At 39.0% G+C, this 27,248-nt stretch overlaps 1 protein-coding gene across 4 annotated transcripts in view; it reads right to left on the bottom strand.

Moving 5' to 3' along the window:
• Positions 1 to 27,248, bottom strand: part of LOC135683288 (uncharacterized) — a 53,011-nt gene that overhangs the window by 2,891 nt on the left and 22,872 nt on the right. Inside the window, exons 17-47 of one of the 4 annotated variants that reach the window (XM_089109415.1) lie at positions 26,825 to 27,058; positions 26,204 to 26,332; positions 25,500 to 25,595; positions 24,856 to 25,029; positions 24,440 to 24,462; positions 22,344 to 24,090; positions 21,605 to 21,844; positions 20,896 to 21,126; positions 20,296 to 20,523; positions 19,085 to 19,318; positions 18,493 to 18,717; positions 17,229 to 17,423; positions 16,788 to 16,991; positions 15,999 to 16,223; positions 15,384 to 15,611; positions 14,536 to 14,760; positions 13,567 to 13,794; positions 12,416 to 12,640; positions 11,390 to 11,617; positions 10,547 to 10,777; positions 9,940 to 10,164; positions 9,366 to 9,596; positions 8,628 to 8,846; positions 7,845 to 8,078; positions 7,166 to 7,351; positions 6,487 to 6,714; positions 5,610 to 5,828; positions 5,049 to 5,129; positions 2,304 to 5,000; positions 1,305 to 1,616; positions 512 to 832 (exon numbers count right to left, since the gene is read on the bottom strand). In XM_089109415.1, coding sequence (XP_088965541.1) covers positions 512 to 832; positions 1,305 to 1,616; positions 2,304 to 5,000; positions 5,049 to 5,129; positions 5,610 to 5,828; positions 6,487 to 6,714; positions 7,166 to 7,351; positions 7,845 to 8,078; positions 8,628 to 8,846; positions 9,366 to 9,596; positions 9,940 to 10,164; positions 10,547 to 10,777; positions 11,390 to 11,617; positions 12,416 to 12,640; positions 13,567 to 13,794; positions 14,536 to 14,760; positions 15,384 to 15,611; positions 15,999 to 16,223; positions 16,788 to 16,991; positions 17,229 to 17,423; positions 18,493 to 18,717; positions 19,085 to 19,318; positions 20,296 to 20,523; positions 20,896 to 21,126; positions 21,605 to 21,844; positions 22,344 to 24,090; positions 24,440 to 24,462; positions 24,856 to 25,029; positions 25,500 to 25,595; positions 26,204 to 26,332; positions 26,825 to 27,058 — 10,503 coding nt within the window. Of the gene's footprint in view, positions 1 to 511; positions 833 to 1,304; positions 1,617 to 2,303; positions 5,130 to 5,609; positions 5,829 to 6,486; positions 6,715 to 7,165; positions 7,352 to 7,844; positions 8,079 to 8,627; positions 8,847 to 9,365; positions 9,597 to 9,939; positions 10,165 to 10,546; positions 10,778 to 11,389; positions 11,618 to 12,415; positions 12,641 to 13,566; positions 13,795 to 14,535; positions 14,761 to 15,383; positions 15,612 to 15,998; positions 16,224 to 16,787; positions 16,992 to 17,228; positions 17,424 to 18,492; positions 18,718 to 19,084; positions 19,319 to 20,295; positions 20,524 to 20,895; positions 21,127 to 21,604; positions 21,845 to 22,343; positions 24,091 to 24,439; positions 24,463 to 24,855; positions 25,030 to 25,499; positions 25,596 to 26,203; positions 26,333 to 26,824; positions 27,059 to 27,248 lie in introns of all 4 variants that reach the window. The other 3 variants (XM_089109416.1, XM_089109414.1, XM_089109417.1) reach the window with 3 other exon arrangements.

Here is a 27,248-nt window from a genome sequence, read left to right as displayed (position 1 = left end):
CAAATGCCTTTAATTCAATAGGGTGTAAGCAGTGCGAGTGCTAGCTTGTTCGCTCTAGGGAGATAGTCAGGCCTCATTTGCCAACAAAGTGAGCGAGACGACCTTCAATTGCCGACAGGTTTGAATATTCACCAAAAAAGCACCTACACATTGCTAAATATCCTCGATTTTGAGAAAAAACGTTGTTCAAAATTGCATTTAGCATTAGCTCAGCTTTAGCTTGATCTGAATTTTTTCTTAACTTTTGACCATTTTTGAGGCTCGTGTTCTTATAAATTGTTTTTATAAAAAAGTGTACCATAAGACGGGTTATGGGAGAGGATGTTTCATGAAATACCCCTTGGGTCCTAACTTTTTTTTAAAGCTTGTTTTTATTAAAAGCATCTAAAAGAAACAAAGTATTTCCATTCTTACTTCGCTGGTAACTTACATTCAAAGCATAGCAAAATTTGTAAGGCCAGCTCTGTTAATACAATTCTGTAGGACTGAAACTAAACTTTCCTTAACGTACCTGGACATCCAGCCTGGTTTGGACCTTTCGCAGGCGAAAACCCATCCTCGCAGCACCCATAGTCACCGATGCAACCTGGGATGAACTTTGTCTGCAGTTCTATACTGCCAGTCTCTCCTGATAACTCTTTAGCTTGCGCTGGTTGGTAGTCCTTGCATTTTTCCATGCAGGATTCATAGCTTTGATAATTGTTCTTATTACCAAAGCAACCACCCCAAATGAAGCTATTGCAGATTTGCAGTCTTGCGTTGTAATACCATCGGGTTATTCTGGCACCACAAGGGCCTTTTGCTTTTGGATATTCACAACGGTGCTTGTAAACTGAAGAAAATCAGACAGCTTTATCAGAGGCATTAAATTTGCTATTGAGCAGCTGCATTATGTAATTTATGTAACATGCGCTTGAAAGTGCAACAACAGAGCAAATATATTGAAATATGACAATACACAAGTGTCTTTTCACTCCAAGAGTGTCTCGAGTCAAAAGTGTCTAGCAAACGCAAACGATTTACTAACACACTCGAAAGCACCACTGTGACGATGCTAATCCTTCTACTGATGATCAGGGATAATAGAGACAGAAAAATGGAGTAAAATGGGCAAATCTGCCCTTTAAAAACAGACATACGGCATCAAAATGGAGTGTGAGGAACTAAAAGATGCCAGCATTACACATTAAATAAAACTTGCTCTGCTAGCGAGAAAGAAGTTGATAGCGAAATACGAAGCAAAAATTGATGACATTTTTACGATGGCGTCTGGGATATAACATGAACGAAACGCCTCACGATACCTGGGCAGCCCGCCTGGTTTGGCCCTTTTGCTGGCGTCACGTAGTCCTCACAACAACCATATTCACTTTTGCATCCAGGGATTTTCTTCACCGTTTTTGACTCTATTTTCTTTGCAACAGGTACTGTCGTCCTCAATGAGACTGGATCCCTACATTTGCTCACGCATTCTTCAGCAGACTCAAAATTGTTACCGTTGCCTCGGCAACCACCATACATAAATGCCACACAGTCTTTGACGCTTGGGTCATTACTATAGTAATACCGAAGCTTTCGGCCTTTGCAAGGTCCTGGATCCGCCGGCAAGAAGCACGCTGAAAGAAAGCATTTCTTAATTTCAACTTTGACAAATAACGGAAACCAAGGCTGAATATGTATCGTTCTCATCAAACTGAGTTCGCTTGGTAGAGAAAATATTTACCATTTGTACAGAACTAGTATTTTCCAAAACATTAGCGTAAAAATGTTTTACTGTGTCCACCAAGGGTGGGAGTTATTACTTTTTTCAGTCCTAGAGAGAGGGCTTAAATTTTTTTATTATAAAATGCGATGCAAATGTTCTCGAAAAAACCTTGCTATCAGCTTCGTAGTAAGGCTTAGTAAAATTAATCAATTATAATGTCCTCATCTTCATCAGAATCACCAGGATCAATTGATAATCCTGAAACATTTTCTAAACAAATTTTGTCCTCTGGGAATCCTACGAAAATATCAATGTTCATAAGTATCTTCTTGACTTCTAAGGTGCGCATGCAAATTTTTATATTATCTTATCACAATCACATTCGTCAAGAGACCTACTCAACGCGCATGTTTTCTTTGTTTGACATCAAGGGTGAAAGAGGGGGGCTTTATAGACAGGGGGCTTATTATACGCTTTTGCATGATAAGGGGGACTTAGTAGAGAGGAGATTTAATAGAGATGGGGCTTGAAAGAGAAGGGGGCTATATAAAGCTTTTACGGTTTTTCTAAAAAAGTTGGAAAATTACAAATTTCGTACCAGATATATGGTGGGCTGTCGCTTTAGTTGTTGGTCCTGGAGCTTTCGTAGTTGCTTCAGTCACTGGTTCAGTAGCAGGTGATGTTCTTGAAGGCTCTGGAGCACTCGTCGTTACTTCCTTGACAGTGTCAGTAGTTGGTGGTTCTTGAGCACTGCCTGATCGCTCAGTTGTTGGTTCAGTAGTAGGTGATGTACTTGGCAACCTAGGAGCAATTGTCTTTATTTCCTTCACTGCTTCGGTAGTTGATGGTTCTTGAGCTACGGTAGTTGCTACACTGGGTAGAGTCGTGGCAACTGGTACCAGAGCTTCTGTAGTTGTTTCAACAACAGGAGCAGTTGTTACAGGTTCTGGAGCGTCCGTAGTTGCTTCAACAACAGGAACAGTTGTTACAGGTTCTGGAGCGTCTGTAGTTGCTTCAACAACTGGAGCAGTTGTTACAGGTTCTGGAGCGTCTGTAGTTGCTTCAATAACTGAAGCAGTTGTTACAAGTTCTGGCGCTTCCGTAGTTGCTTCGACAACGGGAGCAGTAGTTACAAGTTCAGGAGCGTCTGTAGTTGCTTCAACAACAGGAACAGTTGTTACAGGTTCTGGAGCGTCTGTAGTTGCTTCAACAACAGGAACAGTTGTTACAGGTTCTGGAGCGTCTGTAGTTGCTTCAATAACTGGAGCAGTTGTTACAAGTTCTGGCGCTTCCGTAGTTGCTTCAACAACAGGAGCAGTAGTCACAGGTTCTGGAGCGTCTGTTGTTGCTTCAACAACTGGAGCAGATGTTACAGGTTCTGGAGCTCCTGTCGTTGCTTCAATAACTGGAGCAGTTGTTACAAGTTCTGGAGCTTCCGTAGTTGCTTCAACAACAGGAGCAGTAGTTACAGGTTCAGGAGCGTCTGTAGTTGCTTCAACAACTGGAGCAGTTGTTACAGGTTCTGGAGCTCCTGTCGTTGCTTCAACAACTGGAGCAGCTGTCACAAGTTCTGGAGCTTCCGTAGTTGCTTCAGCAACTGGAACAGTTGTTACAGGTTCAGAAACTTCTGTAGTTGCTTCAACAACTGGAGCAGTTGTTATAGGTCCTGGAGCGTCTGTCGTTGCTTCAACAACTGGAGCAGTAGTCAAGGGTTCTGGAGCTCCTGTCGTTGCTTCAATAACTGGAGCAGTTGTTACAAGTTCTGGACCTTCCGTAGTTGCTTCAACAACAGGAGCAGTAGTCACAGGTTCTGGAGCGTCTGTTGTTGCTTCAACAACTGGAGCAGATGTTACAGGTTCTGGAGCTCCTGTCGTTGCTTCAATAACTGGAGCAGTTGTTACAAGTTCTGGAGCTTCCGTAGTTGCTTCAACAACAGGAGCAGTAGTCACAGGTTCTGGAGCGTCTGTTGTTGCTTCAACAACTGGAGCAGTTGTTACAGGTCCTGGACCTTCTGTAGTTGCTTCAACAACTGGAGCAGCTGTCACAAGTTCTGGAGCTTCCGTAGTTGCTTCAGCAACTGGAACAGTTGTTACAGGTTCAGGAACTTCTGTAGTTGCTTCGACAACAGGAGCAATTGTTACAAGTTCTGGAGCTTCCGTAGTTGCTTCAACAACAGGAGCAGTAGTTACAGGTTCAGGAGCGTCTGTAGTTGCTTCAACAACTGGAGCAGATGTTACAGGTTCTGGAGCTCCTGTCGTTGCTTCAATAACTGGAGCAGTTGTTACAAGTTCTGGAGCTTCCGTAGTTGCTTCAACAACAGGAGCAGTAGTCACAGGTTCTGGAGCGTCTGTTGTTGCTTCAACAACTGGAGCAGTTGTTACAGGTCCTGGAGCGTCTGTCGTTGCTTCAACAACTGGAGCAGTAGTCACAGGTTCTGGAGCTCCTGTTGTTGCTTCAATAACTGGAGCAGTTGTTACAAGTTCTGGAACTTCCGTAGTTGCTTCAACAACTGGAGCAGTTGTTACAGGTCCGGGAGCGTCTGTTGTTGCTTCAACAACTGGAGCAGTAGTCACAGGTTCTGGAGCTCCTGTCGTTGCTTCAATAACTAGAGCAGTTGTTACAGGTCCTGGAGCTTCTGTAGTTGCTTCAACAACTGGAGCAGCTGTCACAAGTTCTGGAGCTTCCGTAGTTGCCTCAGCAACTGGAACAGTTGTTACAGGTTCAGGAACTTCTGTAGTTGCTTCGACAACAGGAGCAGTTGTTACAAGTTCTGGAGCTTCCGTAGTTGCTTCAACAACAGGAGCAGTAGTTATAGGTTCAGGAGCGTCTGTAGTTGCTTCAACAACTGGGGCAGTAGTCACAGGTTCTTGAGCTCCTGTCGTTGCTTCAATAACTGGAGCAGTTGTGACAGGTTCTGGAGCTTCCGTATTTGCTTCAACAACAGGAGCAGTTGTTACAAGTTCTGGAGCTTCCGTAGTTGCTTCAACAACAGGAACAGTTGTTACAGGACCTGGAGCGTCTGTCGTTGCTTCAACAACTGGAGCAGTAGTCACAAGTTCTAGAGCCCCTGTCGTTGCTTCAACAACTGGACCAGTAGTCACAGGTTCTGGAGCTCCTGTCGTTGCTTCAATAACTGGAGCAGTTGTTACAGGTTCTGGAGCGTCTGTTGTTGCTTCAACAACTGGACCAGTAGTCACAGGTTCTGGAGCTCCTGTCGTTGCTTCAATAACTGGAGCAGTTGTTACAGGTTCTGGAGCATCTGTAGTTGCTTCAACAACCGGAATAGTTGTTTTTGGTTCAGGAGCTTCTGTTGTTACTTCAACAACTGGAGCAGTAGTGACAGGTTCTGGAGCTTCTGTAGTTGCTCCATTAACTGCAGTAGTTTTAGCTGTAGGTTTTGGTGATACTGCAATAGTTTTGTTTCCTGCAGCAAAGGAGTGTTTCTATTCATATTGTACAGCTGTAGCTTTTCGGCAAGTTATATTGTACATGTGTTACCTACTTTTACTTTTCAATTAGCCAGTTGCCCAAGAGCTTCATTCAAAAATTGACAGAAAACGATTTTAACTGAAAACTATTATATTTAGAAAAATACCTAAATTGTCTCTATTTTTTCCATATCAATCTAAAAGCAAGTTTCAATATCTAGCAGGTCCATTCCTAGTTGTTATTTCGAAATATGATTTTATTGCCTCTCAGTGTTAATCTTAACATGTGAATTCGTTATAGCAATATCGGTTTTGATACCTAATCAATACACTTAAAAATAGACCCCTAATCAAGATCTAAAAGATGCAACAGTTTGAAAATTATCTTTCGGTAATCAAAAACAAGTTGCATCTTCTTAATTCTTTGGAAATCAGAAAAGCATTATAAAACCTTAGTTATTCCACGTAGATGTTACCTTCAGAACAGAGTGGCCTTGAAGTCGTCTCGGTACCATTGATCGTATCCCCATTTTTGTCAACACACCAGCAATTCTCTTTCCAACACTGTACAGGATTGAAAGAACCATCTATCCGGCATTTGGGTACAAATACAAGAGATTTTTCTACCAATTCCTTCAATATATCGATTGCTTTTTTCCTTGTTTCTTCACAACTGGTAAGGTTGTTCAAGACGACTAGAAAATTAACATTTTCTTTTAAAGATACAAAAACTCTTCATACCTTTACCAACTAAAAATATTTAATGCTTAAAAAAGAAACTCGATAAAAATAGAAAACAGACTAGGCATTCCTATTTATTCCCATTAATAAAAACCATTGTAGCATTTAAGCTATTGCATACGGGGAAGGTAATGTTGCAAAAAGTCACTAAGATTGCAGATAAAACCGCAGGATCTTATTTCTAGAAATTTATATTTTATTTATACTCATTTCAAAGATGGCATCATCACCAAGCGGAACAGCAGCTTTGGTGGTAGCATGGAAAAACAAAGTGTAGGTGGTTACAAAGTGTAGTCATGAAAGTACTAGAAAATATCTATGGACAACTCAGTTTTGACTATAGAAAATGATACTAGCTAAGAGAGACTAAGGCCCTTGCTTTTTCAATAGAACTCTCTTGCTGTACCATCTAAAACTGCAGCTAAGGCATTGCTGGGGCTTGAACATAGCTTCTACAAATGGCATCCAAAAAGCATTTATTGAAAGCAGCCCGAGAAGTGAACTGTACCTTAGAGATATCTCTTTAAACCACCAATGGCTGCGGATACATAGAAAAGCAGACGACAAATACCAATGGTGAAAAATTCTATCGATTCTAAAGAGATAACTTACGTCTATTGCACTGAGGTTTTCCTTCCCTTGTTTTCGTATGGGCAATCTCTTCTCCATCTCTATCAACGCACCAGCAATATCCGGTAGAAGGATGGCATTGTACACTTTCAAAATCGCCATTTTCCGTGCATTTCGGGACAAAGACACCAACAATCAGTATGGACGTGCCATTTTCGTTTGTTTGTTTGTTCTTTGCTTCCTTTGCTAGCAGCAGGCATTTTGTTTCCGCTGATTTGGAAAGAAGAAATGGCAAATCTCAAATAAAATGCAATACTGGTAGATCCTGGCTCAGCATTCACGAGAAACAACTTTCAAACTTTTTTTGATAATTTTTGAAAACAAAGAACAAAAAGATTTTTTTTATATGAAAAAACATGACCTTATATATGGGCTATGAGAAACAACTTTTAAATTAATGTTCCATAAAAACAGCTAATGTTGAAAGCTGGCCCCTGGAGTATCAATTACCATCAATCTGATGATTTGATTGTCGTTATTAAATTTTTGCTAGATCCGGGTCGGGTTCGAAGCACATCATCACATCCTCAACATGATCCCTTCACAGAAATACAAGTGCTAAGTTGAGCTGCAACTAAACTAAAGAAACTTCTACTCAAATTGCATTATCCGCAAATAGTAAAGTTATTAGATAGATCAATGATTATAAAGTTCATTTTACCGTTAGGACACTTGAATTTCTCGCCAGGAACATTAGGCTGCTTTTCTGAAACCCTAACTCCATCTTTATCCACACACCAACACCACAAACCTTTGCACTGAACTTTCTTATAGCTGCCATCGGGTTCACATTGGAGATCTGGATCCTTGCTACGTTCTGATATGCACAATCGACGCTTATCCAATGCTTGAACACAAAAATATAACAATGAGCAAAGGTAGCTATAGTAGAACGTGGGAAAAATAATTTGCAATTTTAATATTTAATAAGAAATATGATTTGGAAAATCAACAGTTAATGAAGTGCTTAAAAGAACAACAGCAAAAGAAAAAGTGTGTCTTGCATTTCTAGGGAAAATTATACATAAAACTTGACAAGAATCGATTAAGGACAAAGCTATGTGGCAAATTTGTTTTGATAACTTCTGTAGGTGAACACCACTTTAAAACCCTCTTTGTACAAATACAATCTCTGTCAGCAAATGCACAAATTTCACCCTAACTCTTTACTATAAACCAATCAGAAATGGGGACATGCATAAGTTTCTCAACCTATTCAATGAATGTCAGTACCATCCAAATTTCCGTTAATTTTAAGACAGTCTAATTTTACCAAAATCTACCAAACAGCACTACCCGTTGATGCAAACAAGACGAATACGCATTTAAGCAATACATACTGCCATCGCATTTCGGCTTTTGATGTCGCAATCTCGTGTGCGGTATTTCTTTTCCGTCTTTGTTCACGCAGAAGCAGAAACCCGTAGAGCCATGACATTGCACTGGTGAAAAACTGCCATCCTCTTCACAAGAGGGAACAAACAATCCAGGAGGATAAATCACTACACCGTCTATCTTTATAGCTTTTTTACTGGCCTTTTCTTGTTGCTTTTGACATTTGGAGAGGGACACGGCTAAATAAAACAAGAAAAGGTTTATGTTGAGTAAATGTGAACAGGTAAACGACAGCCTGTAAAGTTAGTCTCTGAGATCAAGACGATGCCATTCTGGGCATAAAATGCTTTCTATACGGCCTTCAAAGCTGTTCACTATACAAGCTCTATGGACAAACTTTGATTGAGCAACATTCGCCAAATTATATGCACATACACATAAATAGATATAAACAGTACCTCTCATAAACATAAAAATACCTCGTACGTTAAGCTGTTCACGCATAACAATTCTAGGCCAGATTTTCTAAACTTTATTATATGCTAAGTAATTCGACTTGCTTATTCACCGATTTGTTTGTGAGCGATTCACCAAAGTTGTGCAAACATCAAGAATCAAATTTGTTCAATGGTTACGAAGTTTGAAAATGAATAAAAGAAATAAATTTCTTCACGAATTTACTTCATTAAATGTTACTAGCTCTAGCGCCAAGATAAACCTATTCCGCATAGTTTTCAACATACCTAAATCAACAATGAAGAAAAGTTGGTGATAGGATTAAAACTCACGTTCAGGACATTCTGGGATCCCTTCCTTGATTTGAGTTCCTTCTATATATTTTCCATCTTCATCAACACACCAGCATTCATTTATGAATCCGTTGCATTGAAAAACTTTGAACTCTCCATTAGGTTTGCACTCTGGCAAGAATGCCTCTTGCGGCAGCTCGCCCTTTCCGTATGTATCCTCTCTAAACCGCTCGCATTTTGTCAGATTTCCGGCCAAAACTATGGAAGAGAATAAAACGTATCTTTGTCCATAAGATTTCTCACTGCAGACGTGATATTGATTATTGCTAACTAGCTAACTGGACTGCTGCAAAGGGCTGAATATCATATAGACGGTGATATATATGGTAACGAGTGAAGAAAAGGGATTGTTTAAGTTGCTATTCCAAATTCCATGTTTTATACCATCATCAGGCAAATTGTACATATCTCTACATATAGAAAATGACTCTTTACCGGTCTGTCATAAAGTGTATAATGCTGTTTAGGCAGAGCTTTACACGCCTTGGTGCGTAGAAGAGGACGCCTTGGCAGCTCCGAGGTCAATGCTTAATGAGGTAATCAGGTAATTGTACAGAGGCGTGTTTAAATCTTAAATACTGTAGAAAGATTCCACAGAGAATAGTTTCTGGAGAATATTATAGGCAAAATGAAATCAAAGATTATATGCCAAAATGACTTTGACTGAAGAATGACAAAAATGACAAAAGAAATTGACATGGTATAATTGGTTCATACGTCTGTCACACTGAAGGTCCTTGCTCGGATGTGTAAAGTCGATAGGTTTTTCGCCATTCTTGTCAACACACCAGCAGAATCTTTCTGAACCATGACACTGAACTTCTTCAAAATCGCCATTGGCTTTACATTTCGGAAGGTATGCTCCAGGAGCAACGACAGATCTCCCAACAAGAACAACTGCCATATTGAAGACATCTTGTCGTTTTTGTTGACACGGTGTATTGTTTCCTTTAATAATAAAATACATTTTAAACCCCTGCAAAACTAAACATGATTAAACGTACAAGGTAGACAAACGCAAGTGCTTCTGTTCGTATCTTATTGACGTATCTCATTTTAAATGCATTTCGTTTCATTATTTTTAACATTCCACAACTGGTGAAGGACTTTTATACAACAGAATCCAGCAAAAGGGAATCGTCTTCTAATAATACTTAGATGATGCTAAAGCACGTGAAGATACATCTCCTTTTTTATCTTTATGAGAATTCAATGGATTCAAACAGTATCTATCGCATCAAATTTCTAAAATTTCTGTTCCTATGAATAGCAGTGGACTAAGTTGACATACTTGGAGTACAGTCCGGGTTTCCACCTTTGGTTTCTGATCCATCTATCATAGCGCCATCAGAATTGACGCACCAGCAGATATTCAAAAAGCCATCACATTGTTTTGGAACAAACTGGCCGTTTAAGTCACAGTCAAATAGGAAAGCATCTTGTGGAGGATTCAGAGGATCTTCTCCTAATTGTGCAAAATTTGCTTGTTCGCATTTTGTTAAATTGCCAGCGGAAACTTTTAACGAAAAAGAAAAAAAAGTTTATTGTTAAATAAAATGTCAAATGAAATGTTAAATGTGAATCTTTGTAAGTAACAGTGAAAATATATGCTGTTAAAGAAACAGAATCCTTAATCAATATATTAAATTCTTTTCTCATTTGCTACATAAATTTCCTCAAGATCGATCAAGGCATCAGTTATATATAGAAACCCTGTTAGAAACCCAATTGCTACACGTAGTGAAATCAGTCACGCGAAAACTGCTTAAAAATATGAACACAAACAAATCAGGATCCTCAATTAAACTCCCTGCTACCACAGAATTGAAAACCGAACACAATAGCGAGATAGAACCCAAACGGCGAAAATGAAAAAGCGTAATGCTTGTAAGACCTACTTCTGTGGCACTGAGGCTTTTCAAGTCTTCTTGACGTTTTCGGGATCTCATGACCATGATTGTCTACACACCAGCAATATCCCGTTGAACCATGACATTGCATTTCCTCAAAGTCACCATTTTCTTTGCATTGAGGAACATACAATCCAAGTGGCAGTATGGGTCGCCCATCAACCACTGTTGCATTCTTATGCACCTCTTTTCTCTTTTGCTCGCAGATAGATAACGGCCCTAAAAGTCGTTCCGATAAATCATTGAATGCCTAATAGTCATTAAGTATCCTACAATCACGCTGTAAATGAGCAAGGCCAAAAGACAGTGAGCCTGCGTGCAAACTTCACATGTCGCGAAAAACAAATCGATTCGTCGCGATCAGCTGATACAGTTTCAGTCTGTCAGCAACCGTGACCAAGGCCAATGCAAACAGAACTGAAGTGCCACCTAAGCTCCGTCTTGTTTTCATTGTTTTCTTAGAAAGATTTCAGCGCTTAAAGCTATTGTCTGTTGGAAAGATGGATACTTTTCTATGTATACGAAAAACACTGTATACCAAACTGAGTCCTTCTATCAGAAAATACTGGCTTTGAAGCAGCTTATAGTCTTAGAAAAGAGTGGGGCGTAGAATTGCCTTGTATTAGTAACAAAACATAGGCCATGATGCAAAACAGCTTATCAATTGCTTGCTTCAGGGGTTTCAGTTACTTATGATATGTAAAGTGTTAGTTTGTTGTTTTGACTTTTTAGTCCAATTTTTTGGTATTTAAAAAGAAACCTTTCCAAAACTGCTTAAGAGTGATCTTAATTAAACATTCTAAAAAGAGTGGTTGAAATGAAGCTACATACTCTTGCGGCAGTCTGGATTTTCCCCAGTTACTTTTGTACCTTCTCGTTCAGCTCCATGATCATCAACACACCAGCATTCGGACTCATGACATTGAATCTGAGAAAAGCTTCCATCTTCTTTACAAACTGGTAAAAACGCACCAAGCAAGGGTACTGAAATGCCATCTGGACCGATAATTCCCCTGTTAAAGGCGTCTTGCCTCAAATTTTGGCATTTGGAAGTGTTCCCTAAAAATCGAAATACTTTAATCAGAAAAATTGTCTCTATAATTTGGGGTTTCAGGACATTCCTCTTGCTGTTGTCATCGGAAGATTTGAAAATAAAAATATTAAAAAAGAAGAGGTGGTAGTGTTGCGCTGGCATCAATAGAAGGAGAAATTGAGGGAAATGGAAGACGAGGCGGAAGGCTAGATAACATCAGAGAAAGAAGAAGTAAAATGAAGGAAATCCAGAGAGCTGCCATTAGGAGAGATGCCAATGTACCAAATTGGACTCTGAAAAATTGAACAAGTTTTACGACGTTTTTACGACATTGACACACAGTACGAATAACTGTGGCTTGAGCTTATAAAATGCAAGTTGTGGCCTATAATGATCTAAAATAACACATCTTTGAGCCTGAACGCATTAGATGTAAAGAATTGGACGGTTCTAAGTTGCTACTACCAGTTTTACGCTTTCAAGATCATCAGGCAACCGTATTTTTATGAGCCTAAAGATCGATAGATTTTTTAATGCAATAAATACTATTTAGTGTATTTAGTGTATCTTTATAGGTTGAAGCTTTTAGGATTTAATCACATAATCTGTGGTTCTGGCCAACGAAATCTCGAGTTTTAGATATTCTTTCATGCAAATTGGGTTAAGGTCATTAAGAGTTTAAAGACTTCAAGGGCGAAGAGCTTTGAAGTACGAGCGTAGTCCATAGTTTTCATGGATTGAATGAGAAATTCTTGATAAGATGATAGGCTTCTTTATGCTGTATACTACTCAAAAAAATTTAGAATCATCACGATTTCACTCACTTTTGATGCAATCAGGGATACCATTCAATGTCGCTGAACCATCCACCGTCACTCCATGTTCATTGACACACCAGCAAGTACCAATATTGGCATTGCATTGGTCCCTTTCAAAAGACCCTGTTTGATCACATCTGAACACATGCCTTCTACCACCTTCAGTGTTGGCGTTCTCTTTTATTGCCTCGTCCCTTAATCTTTCGCATTTAGTCAAGTTACCTGATGTAACTAAAAGAAAAATAAATACTGTTTTTATTTCATCTAATTCACACTTTATGCAAATATGAAGAGTCACAGTTCAGCAGAAATGACACAAAGGGAGGAGAGCAAAGGGGTAGACCAAGTAGTAAAGGGATCAGATAAAAGGGGTTGGACACACAAAGGGGAACAGACAACTCCAAGAATCATCCTGGAGTGGAGAAAGTCTAGAAATGTTTTGGGTTACCTTACGTTTTTTTATTACAATTAGTGCTTTAAATTTACAGACAATTCTGGCATTTTGGCAATTTAATGATTTGAGTCTGCGAATTCTGCTACAGCAGCACTACTGTATATAACTAAGAACAGTTCGCAAAAGAATAATGCAAAAGTTGATTTTTCTGATACACATTACCTACCAAAATAAACATACTGTACTCTGTAAATCATCAAAGGTGCCTCACAGATACGAACAAAGCCCTTTAAATAATAGGGTTTTAAATGGTCAAAACCAAATGAAATAAGGCGATGTTATTTCCTAATGTCATCTTTTGGCCTTCATCTTGAAACATACATTTCATAATCTTTGTATACAGGAATGTGCTGCACAGGGAAGCAATTTCATAGTCCGTCGTGGAAAAGGAAATCAAGAATTTTGCTATATCCATTCCAAGCATTTTGCAATCTTTCAAAATCCAAAAGTGGAAAGCATATAAATTGTACCACCTCCCCCCGGGTGAATTGAGCAGCCAAATGCATCACGTCTTTGTTGTACGCATAAAGCATTAAGTGTCCCCTCTTTCGGTTTTCCAACTCTCATTACCTGCGCGTGTTAAACAAGTTGTACGTGAAAGCAGAAACTATTTCTACCTTTATATAATCAACAAAGTTGCTAGATACTCCTGCACGACCTAATCATTCAGTCACTTAATACAAGTAAAAATAACATCACGTACTTCTGTCGCATTGAGGGACGTCAAATCTGGTTAAGGTGTGAGGGATCTCCTTTCCGTCAGCTGCCACACACCAACAGAAGCCTTCGTTGCATTGTATGCTTTTGAACGACCCATCATCATTGCATTCAGGCAAATTGGCACCAAGAGGTAGCATCGGGAACATCTTGTTCATCACCCTTGCCAGCTTGTAAACATCTCTCTGTCGTTGTTCACAAACAGTTATGGGTTCTAAAAAAGAGAACAATTTTTCAGTTAAGTGGGGAAGCTGCCTGATTACCATGCTAATGGATTGATGCAGGGGATATGATAGCAAATAACATATTGCTTGAGCAAAGACCTGATTAGAAGAAATAATTAAGAGATTTTTGGGTGATGAGCTTTTATTTGAACTAAAGTACTTGAAGGCAAATCTACTGTAACTGGAAATGCATTTCAAAGATTTGCAGCCAAAATGTGACACGCTAAAATCAGAGTGCGTGAATGCGAGAAGATCTCTAATATTTTATTGTTAGAATCACTGCTTAAAATAATTCATCATTTTCACACTAAATCAACTACCTGAACTTTCAATTTTACCGTGCTTTCATCACAAAATAATCCAGCTCTTCCGCATATGTTATTTCTAGCAGTTAACTATGGAAATTAACACAATGATTAAAGAAGAGAAAATTTCTAGGGTAGAAAAGTAAATTCACGTTAACATAACCATATGTTTTGAAAATTCGTGGATGTCGAAAGAATTAGGCTTAAAAAGAAACGACTTAAAGGAACCTGTTTTCTAAAGGAGGGCGTACAACGGATATAATTCATAGTAGAAGTGGTACTTGTAATTTTTTCCTAATAACCCTGATATGCGTTGTCTTAAAAATTTTGATTTTCACTAAAGCAAACTTAGTCTCAAGACAACTAATATTTTGAATGGCCTATGTAAAATCGATACATCAGTAGTTGCATTACTTTTACCCTTACCATTCAAACCAGGACATTCAAATCTGCCAGTGTTGTTTGTGGCCCATTCAGTCATTTTGCCTTCACTATCAACACACCAACAATGTCCGGTAGCTTTATTACACTGCATCCTTTCATACTGTCCGTTTGATTTACATTGAGGCACAAAAAGCGAGACATCGTCCACTTCCGTTTCCAATAGACTCCTTCTCTCGATCTCACAGACAGTCAGATTACCAGATAAAACTGCAAAAGAAGGCATTGTTACAGAAAAACATCTATATTTGTCAGGAAGGTATGATGGTTGATGGTGATGAAACAAAAACAACATGGTCATGATACAAAGCAACTTCACTATTGTCGGACCTTCCAGCGGTTGCGGTTTAAACTCTCAATTCATAGTTTTGCGTTGATGAGGCAAGAATATATCCGTAAAATCGGTTGAACTACAATGCGTTCAGTTTCAAAGAAGCTATGGGCCTACAAACCTCAAGAAATATATACTTTATGATGTATAGTATTGGTGACACAATGTGGGTCAACGTTGTGACATTGTCATATTTCCCATATGACAAAAACATATTTTGCAAAAGTGCAGAATACGCCCAAGACCCCCAGTTTTGCCTCCCCAACGCTTGGGGTTGGTCATTACAGGAGAGACTCTTTAGGATATTTGGTAAGCTCATGAAATCAAGAGAAACATATGAAAATTATGAAGTTTTCTTGTGTCTTTGTCCTCCCTAGCGTCTCTTTTTGTGATACAGTCTAAGAAAGTTTTGAAACTCACACCGATTGCTGACAAATGCGGCATCAGTACTCAGTCGCTTATGATGATAATTAAATACTGTTGTTGTAAAAGAGTAACTCACTTCTTTTGCATTCAGGCGACTCAAATCTTCTTCGGCTGTCTTCGATTTCCCTTCCATCCTTGCTCACACACCAACAGTAAGACTCGTGGCATTGCATCTCTTTAAAGCTGCCATCCTTGTTGCATTCTGGCATGAAGATACCAAGAGGTAACACTGGGTACCTCTTGTTGATCAGGAATGCCTTGTTGTAGACCTTTTCCTTTTTCTTTTCACACTCTGATTGGGGCACTAGCGACACAAAATGAGGATTGTGAGACATTAACCAAATAAAACAAAGGTAGAGGGTTGGATATATTTTTGATCAAAATGAACCAAATCAAAGCTAACCATATCCGAATCAACAAATATTATCTTGTTAAATCCGATCAAAATATTCTTACATTCTATGCAGCTATACATGCAGGGAAAAGCATACACTCACTACGTGTGTTGGGGAATACTTGGAGACGTTATGAAAGAAGGCTACTTGCTAACATTTTTCCGTGATTGCAACATAACTTTGCGAATTGTACGGAGGATCTATTATATCTGAAAACATTCAATGTATCTTGGAAAATTCAACTCAAATGTACAGAAGAAGGCACTTTGAAAATAGAGAACACAGATTGGACAGACCTTTGGAGCAGACATTCGAAGACTCATTCCTTCCAACCCAGCGAGTCATATCGCCATTCTCATTTACACACCAACAACGGCGACTTTTGACATTGCATTGCTGTCTTGAATATGAACCATTTACTTCACATTGCGGGATATACAACCAATTGGGCACCTTGCCATCGTGTTGCACGTAAAGGAACTTTCGTTTATACTCACATGGCGATAACTTGCTTTCAAGTACTGTCAAGAATGAAAGGAATATCATGATAGCACTGACAGCATAGGACATCAAGAAAATCCTTATCAATCATCCTTATCAAAGTACAGGTCAGAGTAGAGACAAGAAAACTTTGCTCTTTAAGGGACTTTACGGTTAAATTCTGCTTAGCATTTGGGATAACTTAAGACCTCCAATTATAACTGAAGGCTCAGTTTATTTAATTTAAACTTCAATAATGTTTCTGGACATTCCGTATCTTTGACATTGGAAACAGAAGCCACGACAGTAATCTATCATTATGTTCTCTTCATTTTTTTAACAATCGCTAGATACTCCTTATCTCTTACTAAAAATTACTCTTATATATAATCTTTATCATAAATCCTTACGCTGTTTTCCACCGTATCTAAGCAGGCCGAGTTACAAAGTGGCTTTTCAACAGATTTATAAATTGCTAAGTAATTTTAGCTGCATGATTACTATCACTTAAGTTCTTGAGAAATTTTGGAGATATAACAGGAGTTTGGGTATAATTGTCCCTTCAAGGGATATTACAAATTCGGAATTATCAATCACATAATTACATCTCTTGCACTGTGGTACGGCATGCTTGTAACTTGTTCCCGGCAGCATTTCGCCTTCCTTATTGACGCACCAACACCGTGACTCACTCTCATGACACTGCAGTTCCAAGAAGCTTCCATCTTTCTTACACTGAGGAACGTGTAGCCCTTGGGAGGCTAGCTTGCTTGCTTCTTTTTCCTGTTTTTGACATTTTGTCAGATTCACTGTAACAAAAATAATGCAAATAAGCTGCATAGATAGTTCTTTATCAATTTCCTTGTTTATTTATTTAAGTTTTTTCCACTCTTAACGTTGACATGATAGAACAAAAATTTCTCTGGTTTTCGATACAGTAACACAATCTTATTAATTTAGTAAAATCATTTCCTCTATTCTTTACAAAAAGAATTGTTAAGGAATTTATCACCCCTTCTTTAAGAAAAATTTAAACAATACCATACCACTGTCACAGTCTGGATGACCAAACTCCGTGCGAGTGCCATCAATCTCAATGCCTTTTTCATCAACGCACCAACAATTCCCATCGTGGCATTGGGTATCTTTATAACCACCATCCCTGGTACACTCTGCGACAAAACTTCCGCTTGGTTCTTTAGCCGATGCTTCTAGCTCCTTTTGGCATTTTGTCAACTTTCCTTTAAAATATTTTTAAAATTGCTACTCTTAACGATAACTTTATTGTGTCTATGTAGATTAAAACTATATAAATAGCAATTAGCAATTAATGTCCCCGTTTTAGTTTCCCAGAAAAACATTACTTTAATAGCCTTAACCTAAAATCAATGGTTTACTTATAAAAATTATCCAATTATTAGGGTTTTCCCATGTGTGTAAACATTTAAACCTTCCTTTTCTTCCACGTCTTATGTTAACCTCAAAAAACCAAACCAATGAATTAACTAGGGTATGTGCCCTTCATATAACCTCAGAATTTCTCCTTTGCTAATGCGCTAACTTTCCTCTTAGGCATTAAAGCTGACCCTAACCCTTTGTCTACATACCGAGAGGTACGTTAAACCATTGGCAAAGATTTCCTCGTGGGCAAAGGTCTTGTATCAGAAAATATCGTCCCCGATGGGAGGTTCGCGTGATTCCATAAGAAAGCCAACTCAATTTTTATAAATATTTCGGAGAACCTATAAGGGTATTAAATGTGGAGACCCCCTAAAGGAGGTGGTCAACATCCTAGATAAAAGCATATGAAGAGCATATAAAATATAAGTAGTATATGGAAAGCCAGTCAGGGGACTCGAATAGGTATTGAAAAGATGTGGTCCACACACTTTTTGAGTCACGCTTGTGCGAGGAATGCAAAAGAATAAAGGAGAGAGCTATTAAGAGGATGAAAATGAGCATAACATGAGACCACAGCGACCTCAGTTTATTGATTCGACTAGCTGCTATCGTTGAAAGAGACTAAACCAGTAGCAAATGTTTCGAAATATTATATCATTATAAGATAACCTCGTTTAGCCTTTTGTTTTGAAAAGAGACTGCTTTATGTGCACCGTTTAAGAATCGTAAATGGAAACTTTAAAAAAGTCTTCGTTTAATTTGAGGTTTTCATTCCTTCGTGCCTTGCAAAAAAACCCACAGGAGTAGAATTTCAGTTGCTATTTGGCAAAAATAAAGTAGTGGTAGTACTATTATGGACTTGTGAAAGACTTTGTGCGTTGTCTGATGATATTCGTTATTTGCACTTACGTTTTTTACAATCAGGTTCCCCAGAACTAACTCTGGTGTGTGGCACCTCGTTACCATTCTGGTCAACACACCAACACTCGTTGATTTTATTCCAGCACTGGATTTGGTTGAAATTTCCATTACCATCACATGAGGGGAGGCGCGTAAGTGACCGCTCGTCGTCTGGCACGCGCTCTAAGCCACTCAAAATCTGACGTCGTAATTTTTCACATTTTGTTAGTGCACCTGCAAAGTAAGCGAAAATAATTTGAAATGCTATCAAACGGGGTTTAGCAAATAACTACATGCTACAAATATGTTGTTACTAGGACATTCTACCAGCTCATTGTAGTTAGTCTCGAGTGTTAAGGATGGTTGCAGATAAAATAAGGGCCTCAAAATGTGAACTCATTTTGAAACAAATATATGGGACTGGAAAAACCCAATTCAGATTAGAGAAAGAACAGATTAAAGACCAATTAAAAAAGCTACTCGGGAAGATCTCCAACAAAAGAACACAGACTACAAACATAAAACAGAATTTTTTCTGGTGAAGAGTGTCAATTTATGAGTATCTTTTCATTCTGACAAAATGTAAGAAAACGCTACTTACGATCACAGTTTGGTCTTGATTCTTTGGTCCTTGTGCCATCGACTTCAGTGCCATTTTTATCGACACACCAACACGTTCCTATTGACTGATGACACTGAAGAGGCGAGTAACGGCCATCAGCTTCACAAGTTGGAAGAAAGACACCGGGTGCGGGAATCACTTTTCCGTCAATTTTAAGAGCAGTCTTGAGGGAGTCTTCCCTTTGTTTTTGACACTCAGTTGATGGTTTATCAACTAAAAGATATCAGTAAACAACTTTCAAATGGCAATTGAGCAGAAAGTAGAAAGTACTATGTACAAATCCTAAAAAAATAGCACGCTATTCTAGGCAGGTAGTTTGGTGTTTTGGCAATTTGTAAACCAGCCTTTGCCAAGCTGGCAAAAGATTAAGGGACATTGGATTACGACCTGCCCAAAAAGAAAATTATGCGTGGTGCATTCCAAGAAAGGGTATCTACAAAGTCCGCTTACAAAAATTCGAATATCAAAGGGATATATTTTGACAACGATTATGGGAAAAAAGGATTTTGATGGCGTCTCGTTGCCTGATGGCACGGAGCTTAGGATTCATAATAAAAACGTTCACACGTATTAGAAAACGGTTTTTTCTGTAGTGTAAGACAAATTTGCACCCTTAGAGGCCAACCATCACCAGTGTCAAATCAACTCTCCTTTCACTATCTACCAGCCCGGCAACAAGAAGATCTAGTTATAACATTTAAATTTCGCTGACAGAAAATAACCAGCAGACAAATTTCTTCGTGGAAAGTGGTCCACCGAGCCAGATTGTATTTTTTTGAGCTGGATTAAGACATGTTTGGTAGAGAAGTTTTCAGAGCATCATTAACAGCTCAGTTAGCTATTATCCGGCCTCGAATTGATTTGTCAGTCCACGTGATATAACGGCAAGCAATGGTGACATTATGAAGGTTTCACATGCCTGTTTTCTTGTTGCTGTAGAAAAAATCCTGTCAACCAAGTTTAACATTGCATGTGAATGTCATCCCTTCCAATCGCATTACATCCTAATGTCCAATCGCATTACATCCCAAAATACAATCGCATAACATCTCAAAAGGCAATGACATTACATCCCTAAACGCAATCGCATCATTTCCCCAAATGAAATCGCATTACATCCCAGAACGCAATCGCATCACATTACACAACACATTTGCATCATACTTGATATTTTAAGTAAGTAAACTGACCTTTTTTACAATTGGGAACACCCCGTGTTTTTGTGCCGATCACCTCTTCTCCGTTCTCATCCACACACCAGCAAAAGCCGGATGATTTTAAACACTGGACTTCTGCATAGTTTCCCTCCTCGTCACACGTTGGGATAAATGGTCCCAGTAAATCCTCCTCGTCGTCAAAATCGGCTTCAGCTAGCTTGATTGCCAGTTTTCGCACTTTTTGACATTTTGTCTCTTCCTCTACATAATCAAAAAGATATATTTTTGTGTCATTTAATGTTTTCAACAAAGACCTAGAAGGGTCGAGAAATTCTTTTCATGATTGCAGGATATCTTTATACCGGAGAGCTTTCATATATACAATAGATTTTATTCGACTAAATCATCACATCTAATAAGGAAACACGGATCACCATTTGTAGGAAAGCTCGCGCTATTTTGGTCAATCCCATCAACGCTTTGGTGTACTCTCCTGTACAACAAATATTGTTCCTGAAGCTAGTTTTACCAGGGGCTAGCATTCTGTTTAGCTGTCAAAGCTACTGGAAGAAAGCTCATATACTTCTAACATTAACTGAAAAATTGAAACGTAGGATAACAAGCACAACATACTTTTGATGCATGTCAGACTGTCAGGAACTCCTTTCCCTGCAACGGGCAAGCCAGTTTTCTTATCAACACACCAACATTTCTTTTTCGATAGCAAGCATTGTACTTCCTCGTAAAGACCACTTGCGTCACATTTTGGCAGATATGTTGCAGCTATTGGGTTGCCAACTTCCCGTCTTTTCTCGATTAATTTCAATGCCTCGATACGAGAGCGCTCGCAAACGGATATCTGGCCTGCAAGGAAAGAATCCTTTGAGGCGGTCTGAATTTCAACGGCAACCTCAACATACAGTATGTAGGAATATTTCAGTTGTAACAGCACTACTGTCTGATATTTCACCACGGGTTCAACAATGATATATCATAGTTGGCTCACTATGATTTTATCGTGAATTTCAATGATTTTACAGTGATTTTACCACGAGGTTTCTACGGCCTAATTGCAAAACATCTCTGATTCATAGTTGAATTAAAGTAGACTACCCGATATTATAAAAACCTTGTTATCAGTGTGAATCCAACAAGGACTCTGTTGTAAAGTTACACGCATCATAAAAAATAACAGAAACCACATAATGCTATAATAGCATGGCATGAACTTTCACTCTTACTCAATGCTGCTATTTTCACTCAACATACACTAGTTTTGATACCCTTTGCAAACGGACCTGAAGTAGATCATACGGGCAGAAGGCTTAGAAACTAAACATACTTTTGAAGCAGTCTGGCTCTCCACCCTGAGAAACATTCACTCGAGAACCTGGTAGTTCTTTGCCATCGTGAGGGCCAACGCACCAACACAGGCCTAGCATGGTCCAGCACTGTATCCTCTCAAAATTTCCTTTTTCGTCACAATTTGGAACAAACTGAAGTCCAGGCAAAAGGCTCGAGCTTGCGCCTGAAAGCTGGCTCAGAAATTTTGAGCGCATTTGAAGACATTTTGTGGCAGGCTCTGAAAAGTAGTTGCTTTTCTTAGACTTTTAGACACTTATGGCTCATTGAATGTGTAAAAATTCACCCAGTCAATACTTAAAACATGTTCTATTTAGTAAAATCTACATTCTTTAAAAGATTTTGTAATTTATGCATAACATAAAATATGATCCGAAATATGAAGTATCCAAAAAGCATAAAACTAATATTTACAATGAAAAGGAAATACTTTATTTACTTTATTTCACGATGATCATTTTCCAGGAATGAATTCGTTTCCAGGAACCAAATTATGGGGGATTTCTTTGTGCAGTCCTTATATTTTTAAATTAAGCATCCCGAACTAAAAACAGTTTCCATAGTGAGAAATTCATTCTCAAATTAAATCAGTTCTGCTCAAAACTAGACGGTAATTTGGAATAATAATCATAAACTAAGTAGCGAATAGTCTTTGGCAGAAAGTAGATGTAGGTTCTAAGAAGGAAAAAACAAATTCGTAGAAATATCGCTTGATATACCTGAAACTGCTGTTGGTGTTGTGACAACTTCCTCTTTTTCTGGTGCAATTGTAGTTTGCGCAACCTTTACTGTGGGTTGGAGAGTTGAACTAATTTTAGCATCCGGGACCCTCGTATCAACTGTTTCAGCTATCACAGGCTCAGTAAGGGTTTCAGTCACGTTCTTTACTGGATGGGTTTTGATTTCAGGCGGCTGTGTTGGTTCAGGTTCAGTTGGTTCTACAGTTACCTCTGACTTTGGCTTCCTTGTAAACGTGAATTCCTGCGCAGGTTTTGTAACTGTTTCAGCTTCCACAGTCTCCTTGTGGGAATCGGTGATTGGCTGCGTGGTTGCAACTTGAATCTTCTCCTCCGTTGCAGGAACTGGCCTGGTTGTAGCTGTGGTATAATCTACAGCAAACTTTGTTAGATCTTCTGTAAATAAAGGTAAGAGTGAGATCAGTTTTTCTAGATCAGTGGATGGTGGCATAAGTGTGCTGATTTCTCTTGGTATGGAAGGAGCTGACGTGGTTCTAGGCATTGAGGGCCTTAGCATCTCTTCCGTAATGACCACTGGAGGTGGAATTGTAGTTGGAGACGTGTCTTTTGCTTTTGATTCTGTAGTGACTGGCAAATCAGCTGTGGTAGGAACGGCTTGGGTGGTAGGCTTTGAAGTCCTGATCAATTTTTCTGTAATGATAACAGGAGGTGGGGTTGTCTCCTTTCCTGCTGATTCAGAAGTGACCGGCAAATCTGCTGTCGTAGGAATGGCTGTGGTTTCAGGCTTAGAGGGCTTGAGCAATTCTTCCGTCACAACTACGAGAGGTTCATTTGTGGTGGTTTTTTTAATGATCGGATCCGGTCCAAGGCCAAATTGGTCTTCAGTTATAACAACTGGAGGCTGTAATGTCATTCTTGAAGCAGTAGTCAGTTTCACTGTCACTTTCGGAACTTTTGTTGTTTGATCTTGGGTGGGAGCTTTTGTAGTCTCATTAGTCTTTGCCTCGGTTGTTGGGGCTACAGGTGTCGTCGTTTCAATTCTTGCAGCTTCAGTTGTCGTTTCTTTGGTTGCTGGGGCTGCAGTCGTCGTTGCCTGCGTTGTTTGGGTTACGGTCGTCATTGACTGCGTTGTTTGGGCTGTAGTCGTTGTCGCCTCAGTTGTTGGGGCTGTAGTTGTCGTGGCCTCGGTTGTTGGGACTTCAGTTGTCGTGGCCTCGGTTGTTGGGGCTGCAGTTGTCGTGGCCTCGGTTGTTGGGACCTTAGTTGACGTTGCCTCGGTTGTTGGGGCTTCAGTCGTCGTCGCTTTGGTTGTTGGGACTTCAGTTGTCGTGGCTTGGGTTGTTTGGGCTGCAGTCGTTGTCGCCTCAGTTGTTGGGGCTGCAGTTGTTATGGCCTCGGTTGTTGGGGCTGCAGTTGTAGTTGCCTCGGTTGTTGGGACTTCAGTCGTCGTCGCTTTGGTTGTTGGGACTTCAGTTGTCGTTGCCTCGGTTGTTGGGGCTTCAGTCGTCGTCGCTTTGGTTGTTGGGACTTCAGTTGTCGTTGCCTGGGTTGTTGGGACATCAGTTGTCGTCGCCTTGGTTGTTGGGACTTCAGTTGTTGTCGCCTTGGTTGTTGGGACTTTAGTTGTCGTTGCTTCAGTTGTTGGGACTTCAGGTGTCGTTGCCTTGGTTGTTGCAGCTTCAGTTGTCAACGCCTCGGTTTCTGGCGCCTCCGTTATCACTACCTTGGTTGTGGGTGCCGCTGTGCTAGGTGACTTTCGAGTAGGGGCCTGAAAAAAACAGCGAAAGGATAGCAAAATAGAAAATCATATACTGTAACAGTTGGGAAAGGGCAGATTAAAAAAGAAATAAAGAAAATACTACAAGAAATTAAATTTTTGGCATTGCATTCGCAATTCATTGTTCCCTCTAACTAGGCTTACAGAGAGTAAGCTGACATATTTTAAATTAAAGATTGAAACCATTAAATTTTATTCATTCGCATGTTATGAAGCTTAGAAATAATCATAGGTAAATTGTGTTAACTGTCTTTTTACAAATACATTCTTCTCCTAAACCATTTTAAAGCGCTGTTCAAATCGTCTGTTGAGTTAAATATCGAATTGAAGATCCACTTACCCCAGTGATCGTTGCCTTTGTTTCTAAAAATGAAAGAGTAAGAAAAATCACTCATCTAGTCAGGAAAGTACGCGGAAAAAGAGGAATATCATTAATGGATCAATAATCCTATTTCTTGCAGGAGTTTTTAGGTGTGAAGGTCTTAGAAATCAATTTTCAAAATATTTGAATTCTGACCAACAAACCTAAGACAACATCATGAAAAACTTCTAAATAGGCAAAATCAGTTAAAAATTTCAAAAATTGGGCGATTCATGGCCAGTGAAACATTTGGAGCTTGCAAACGGATTACTGGTATTTTGGCTCTGTCCATGAAGTTACATGAAGTCACAAAATCGCTAGTATTCTTAAGTATTTAGAGCAGATTAAAAGTTTTTTTATGAAACTAAAAAACTCAAAAAAATAAAAACTCTGACCTTTTTGACATCTTATTTCACATCCACGGAAAGATACGAAGTTATTCTGGTTTCCCTTACATCCACCATAGACAAACTTTTCGCATCTTGAAGAGGTTGTGTTGTAGAAGAATCTTTCTATGGAACCATAGCATGGGCCAACAACTGGATCCATGTCACAAATTGAGTCGTACGCTGTGGAAAAGGAAATTGCAAACGGCTCTAACATTATATCTTAAAACCCAAACGGCAGTTAAATTTCTTGGTATGTGTGCGTCATATGTATTTGACACGGTATACCAAATTTGATATTCTAGCGTCTGATTATACTGCTGCAAATGTCAGCGGTTTTTTACTGGATATATGCGCTTCAGGCATATAAAGAAAACTCCTGGATTCAGGAAATATATGTTTTGCTCCTTTGAGCACTATATACAGAGGAAATTTTGGGTATACGGGCAATAATCAAATAAATGGGCAACAAATAAATGTTCTAGGATCCTTATTATCTCTGTTGGCATTATCCGTGGGTCACAGTCTGGCTCTGACGAATAGCGAGAACGAATACTTGTGACTAAAACTTCTATGAATACTCTGAGGAAAGATGAAAGTACTGTGTCCAGTCCATATGTTTGGGACAATGTTTAGAGAGGCTGAAAGATTACCTGGACATCCCTTGTAATCACGGCCGGATGCAGAAGTAACGCCATCGGGGCAACATCCGTATTTGCTTGCACATCCTAGTCTTTTTGGCTCATAATCTGAAATGAATGGCTTCAAAGTCAATAAATAAGTTTACATGAAGATTTCGGGAGTTGTTTTCAAAGAGAAATGATATCTCTTAGATGTTGACTATAAACTTTGGTGAGATACATAGCAATTGAAACGCTCTAGAATATTTGAAAGCTCAAAGTCATATTTAAAATTTGTCGAGATAATTTTAATGTAATCGTGAAGTGTAACTTTCAACAACGAACTCTTTGCTGGTTCATTGTGGCTCACCATGTCCAGAAGTTTTGTTCCTCCATATATGATTGATAAATACAATAGACATTTTGCTAACGTGGTCACAACTTAGAGAAGATGGGAAGAAGAAAAAGTTGAATTAAAGAAAGGGGAGTGGAACAAATGTTGAAGAAGAGGAGCAAACAGGGAGAAATGTTAGGAAAATCGACCAAAACGATGAGACATTGGAACACACGTTCTGTACCACTGCCACATGCAATGTTTCAAACATCAAAAGTGGTCCTTAGCTTAACATTAGCAGTAAGGGTTACTTGAATACGTTTCTGCCAACGACGATAGAGCTTAAGGTTAAGGGTTTCGAGTGAGCTAAGCAAATTTTTACTGGATTAATGAAATAACTTACCGCATAAGTTACAAGTTTTTGCACAGTATAATTTCATATAACTTTTGTAGACTTGGCAGTAATTTCCGGACTTTGCAAATTGTTTACACTGTGCTTCCTTTCTTACATCCCGGCAACGGCTTTCTTCAGCTGAAGTAAATGAATATGGCTTTATGCTTATACATATGTGATATAACGTAAGGAGTAGCAGCAATCTGTATGTTTAAGGGGGTGTGTTGGGAAAACTAGAAACAATCAGAACCATCTGATGTATGCATTGAGAATATGCCAAGTAAAAAATTTCCTTCCAGACTTGATTCTGATATGAACAAAAAGATACGGGCAAATACAAGTAAAATACTTTTCTGAGTCACACAAAAAAGCAGTAAGAAGAAGTAAGAAGAAGAATCATAAAAGCTCATCTTCTAAAAGTATGAAGATTTCAATTTAAGAAAACATATATTCAATTAAAAAATATCAAAGACAGTCAAATCTTTCCCTGGCCTGTCGCGGCCCCTAGATCTGATCGTACTTCTTCTGATTCAGATTCCAAAGTGACAAAAATTACCTTAAGAGGGGTCCTGAATTTCTAAAGATAATTCTATTGACCATACATGGTGGAACAAACAACATTTGACTCACGTTTCGGGCATTTTGGATTCAAAGAAAATTCTCTTGTTCCTTCGATTTCATTGCCATCTTGATCAACACACCAGCAAAGCCCAACTGATAAAACGCACTGGACTTTGTTGAATGAGCCATCAGGGTTACAGCGTGGCAAAATTACGTCACTTCTTTCCATTGCATACGCAATGTCCCCACTTGATGCAGCTATAACTAGACTTCGTCTCAGCTGACACTCGGGTAAACGCGGGACTAGAAGATGAATTACATAATAATTTACGCAAAAAGTAAGTCTTGAAGAGCTTATCTAAACTTCGCATTAACGCAAAGCCCCTGCATAAACAATATATTTAAGCTATCATATTCAGCTAGACTAAACACAACAGAAAATGCTGGGTGGAGTTTTTGAAGAGCAATGGTTGAGTAAATGCTGGCTATTGAT

The sequence above is a fragment of the Rhopilema esculentum genome, chromosome 7 (genome assembly GCF_057945365.1).
Source record: "Rhopilema esculentum isolate cy_ngs chromosome 7, ASM5794536v1, whole genome shotgun sequence".
NCBI lineage: Eukaryota > Metazoa > Cnidaria > Scyphozoa > Rhizostomeae > Rhizostomatidae > Rhopilema > Rhopilema esculentum.
The sequence above is the reverse complement of the archived record's forward strand: the minus strand, read 5'-3'. Positions and strand labels throughout refer to the sequence as shown.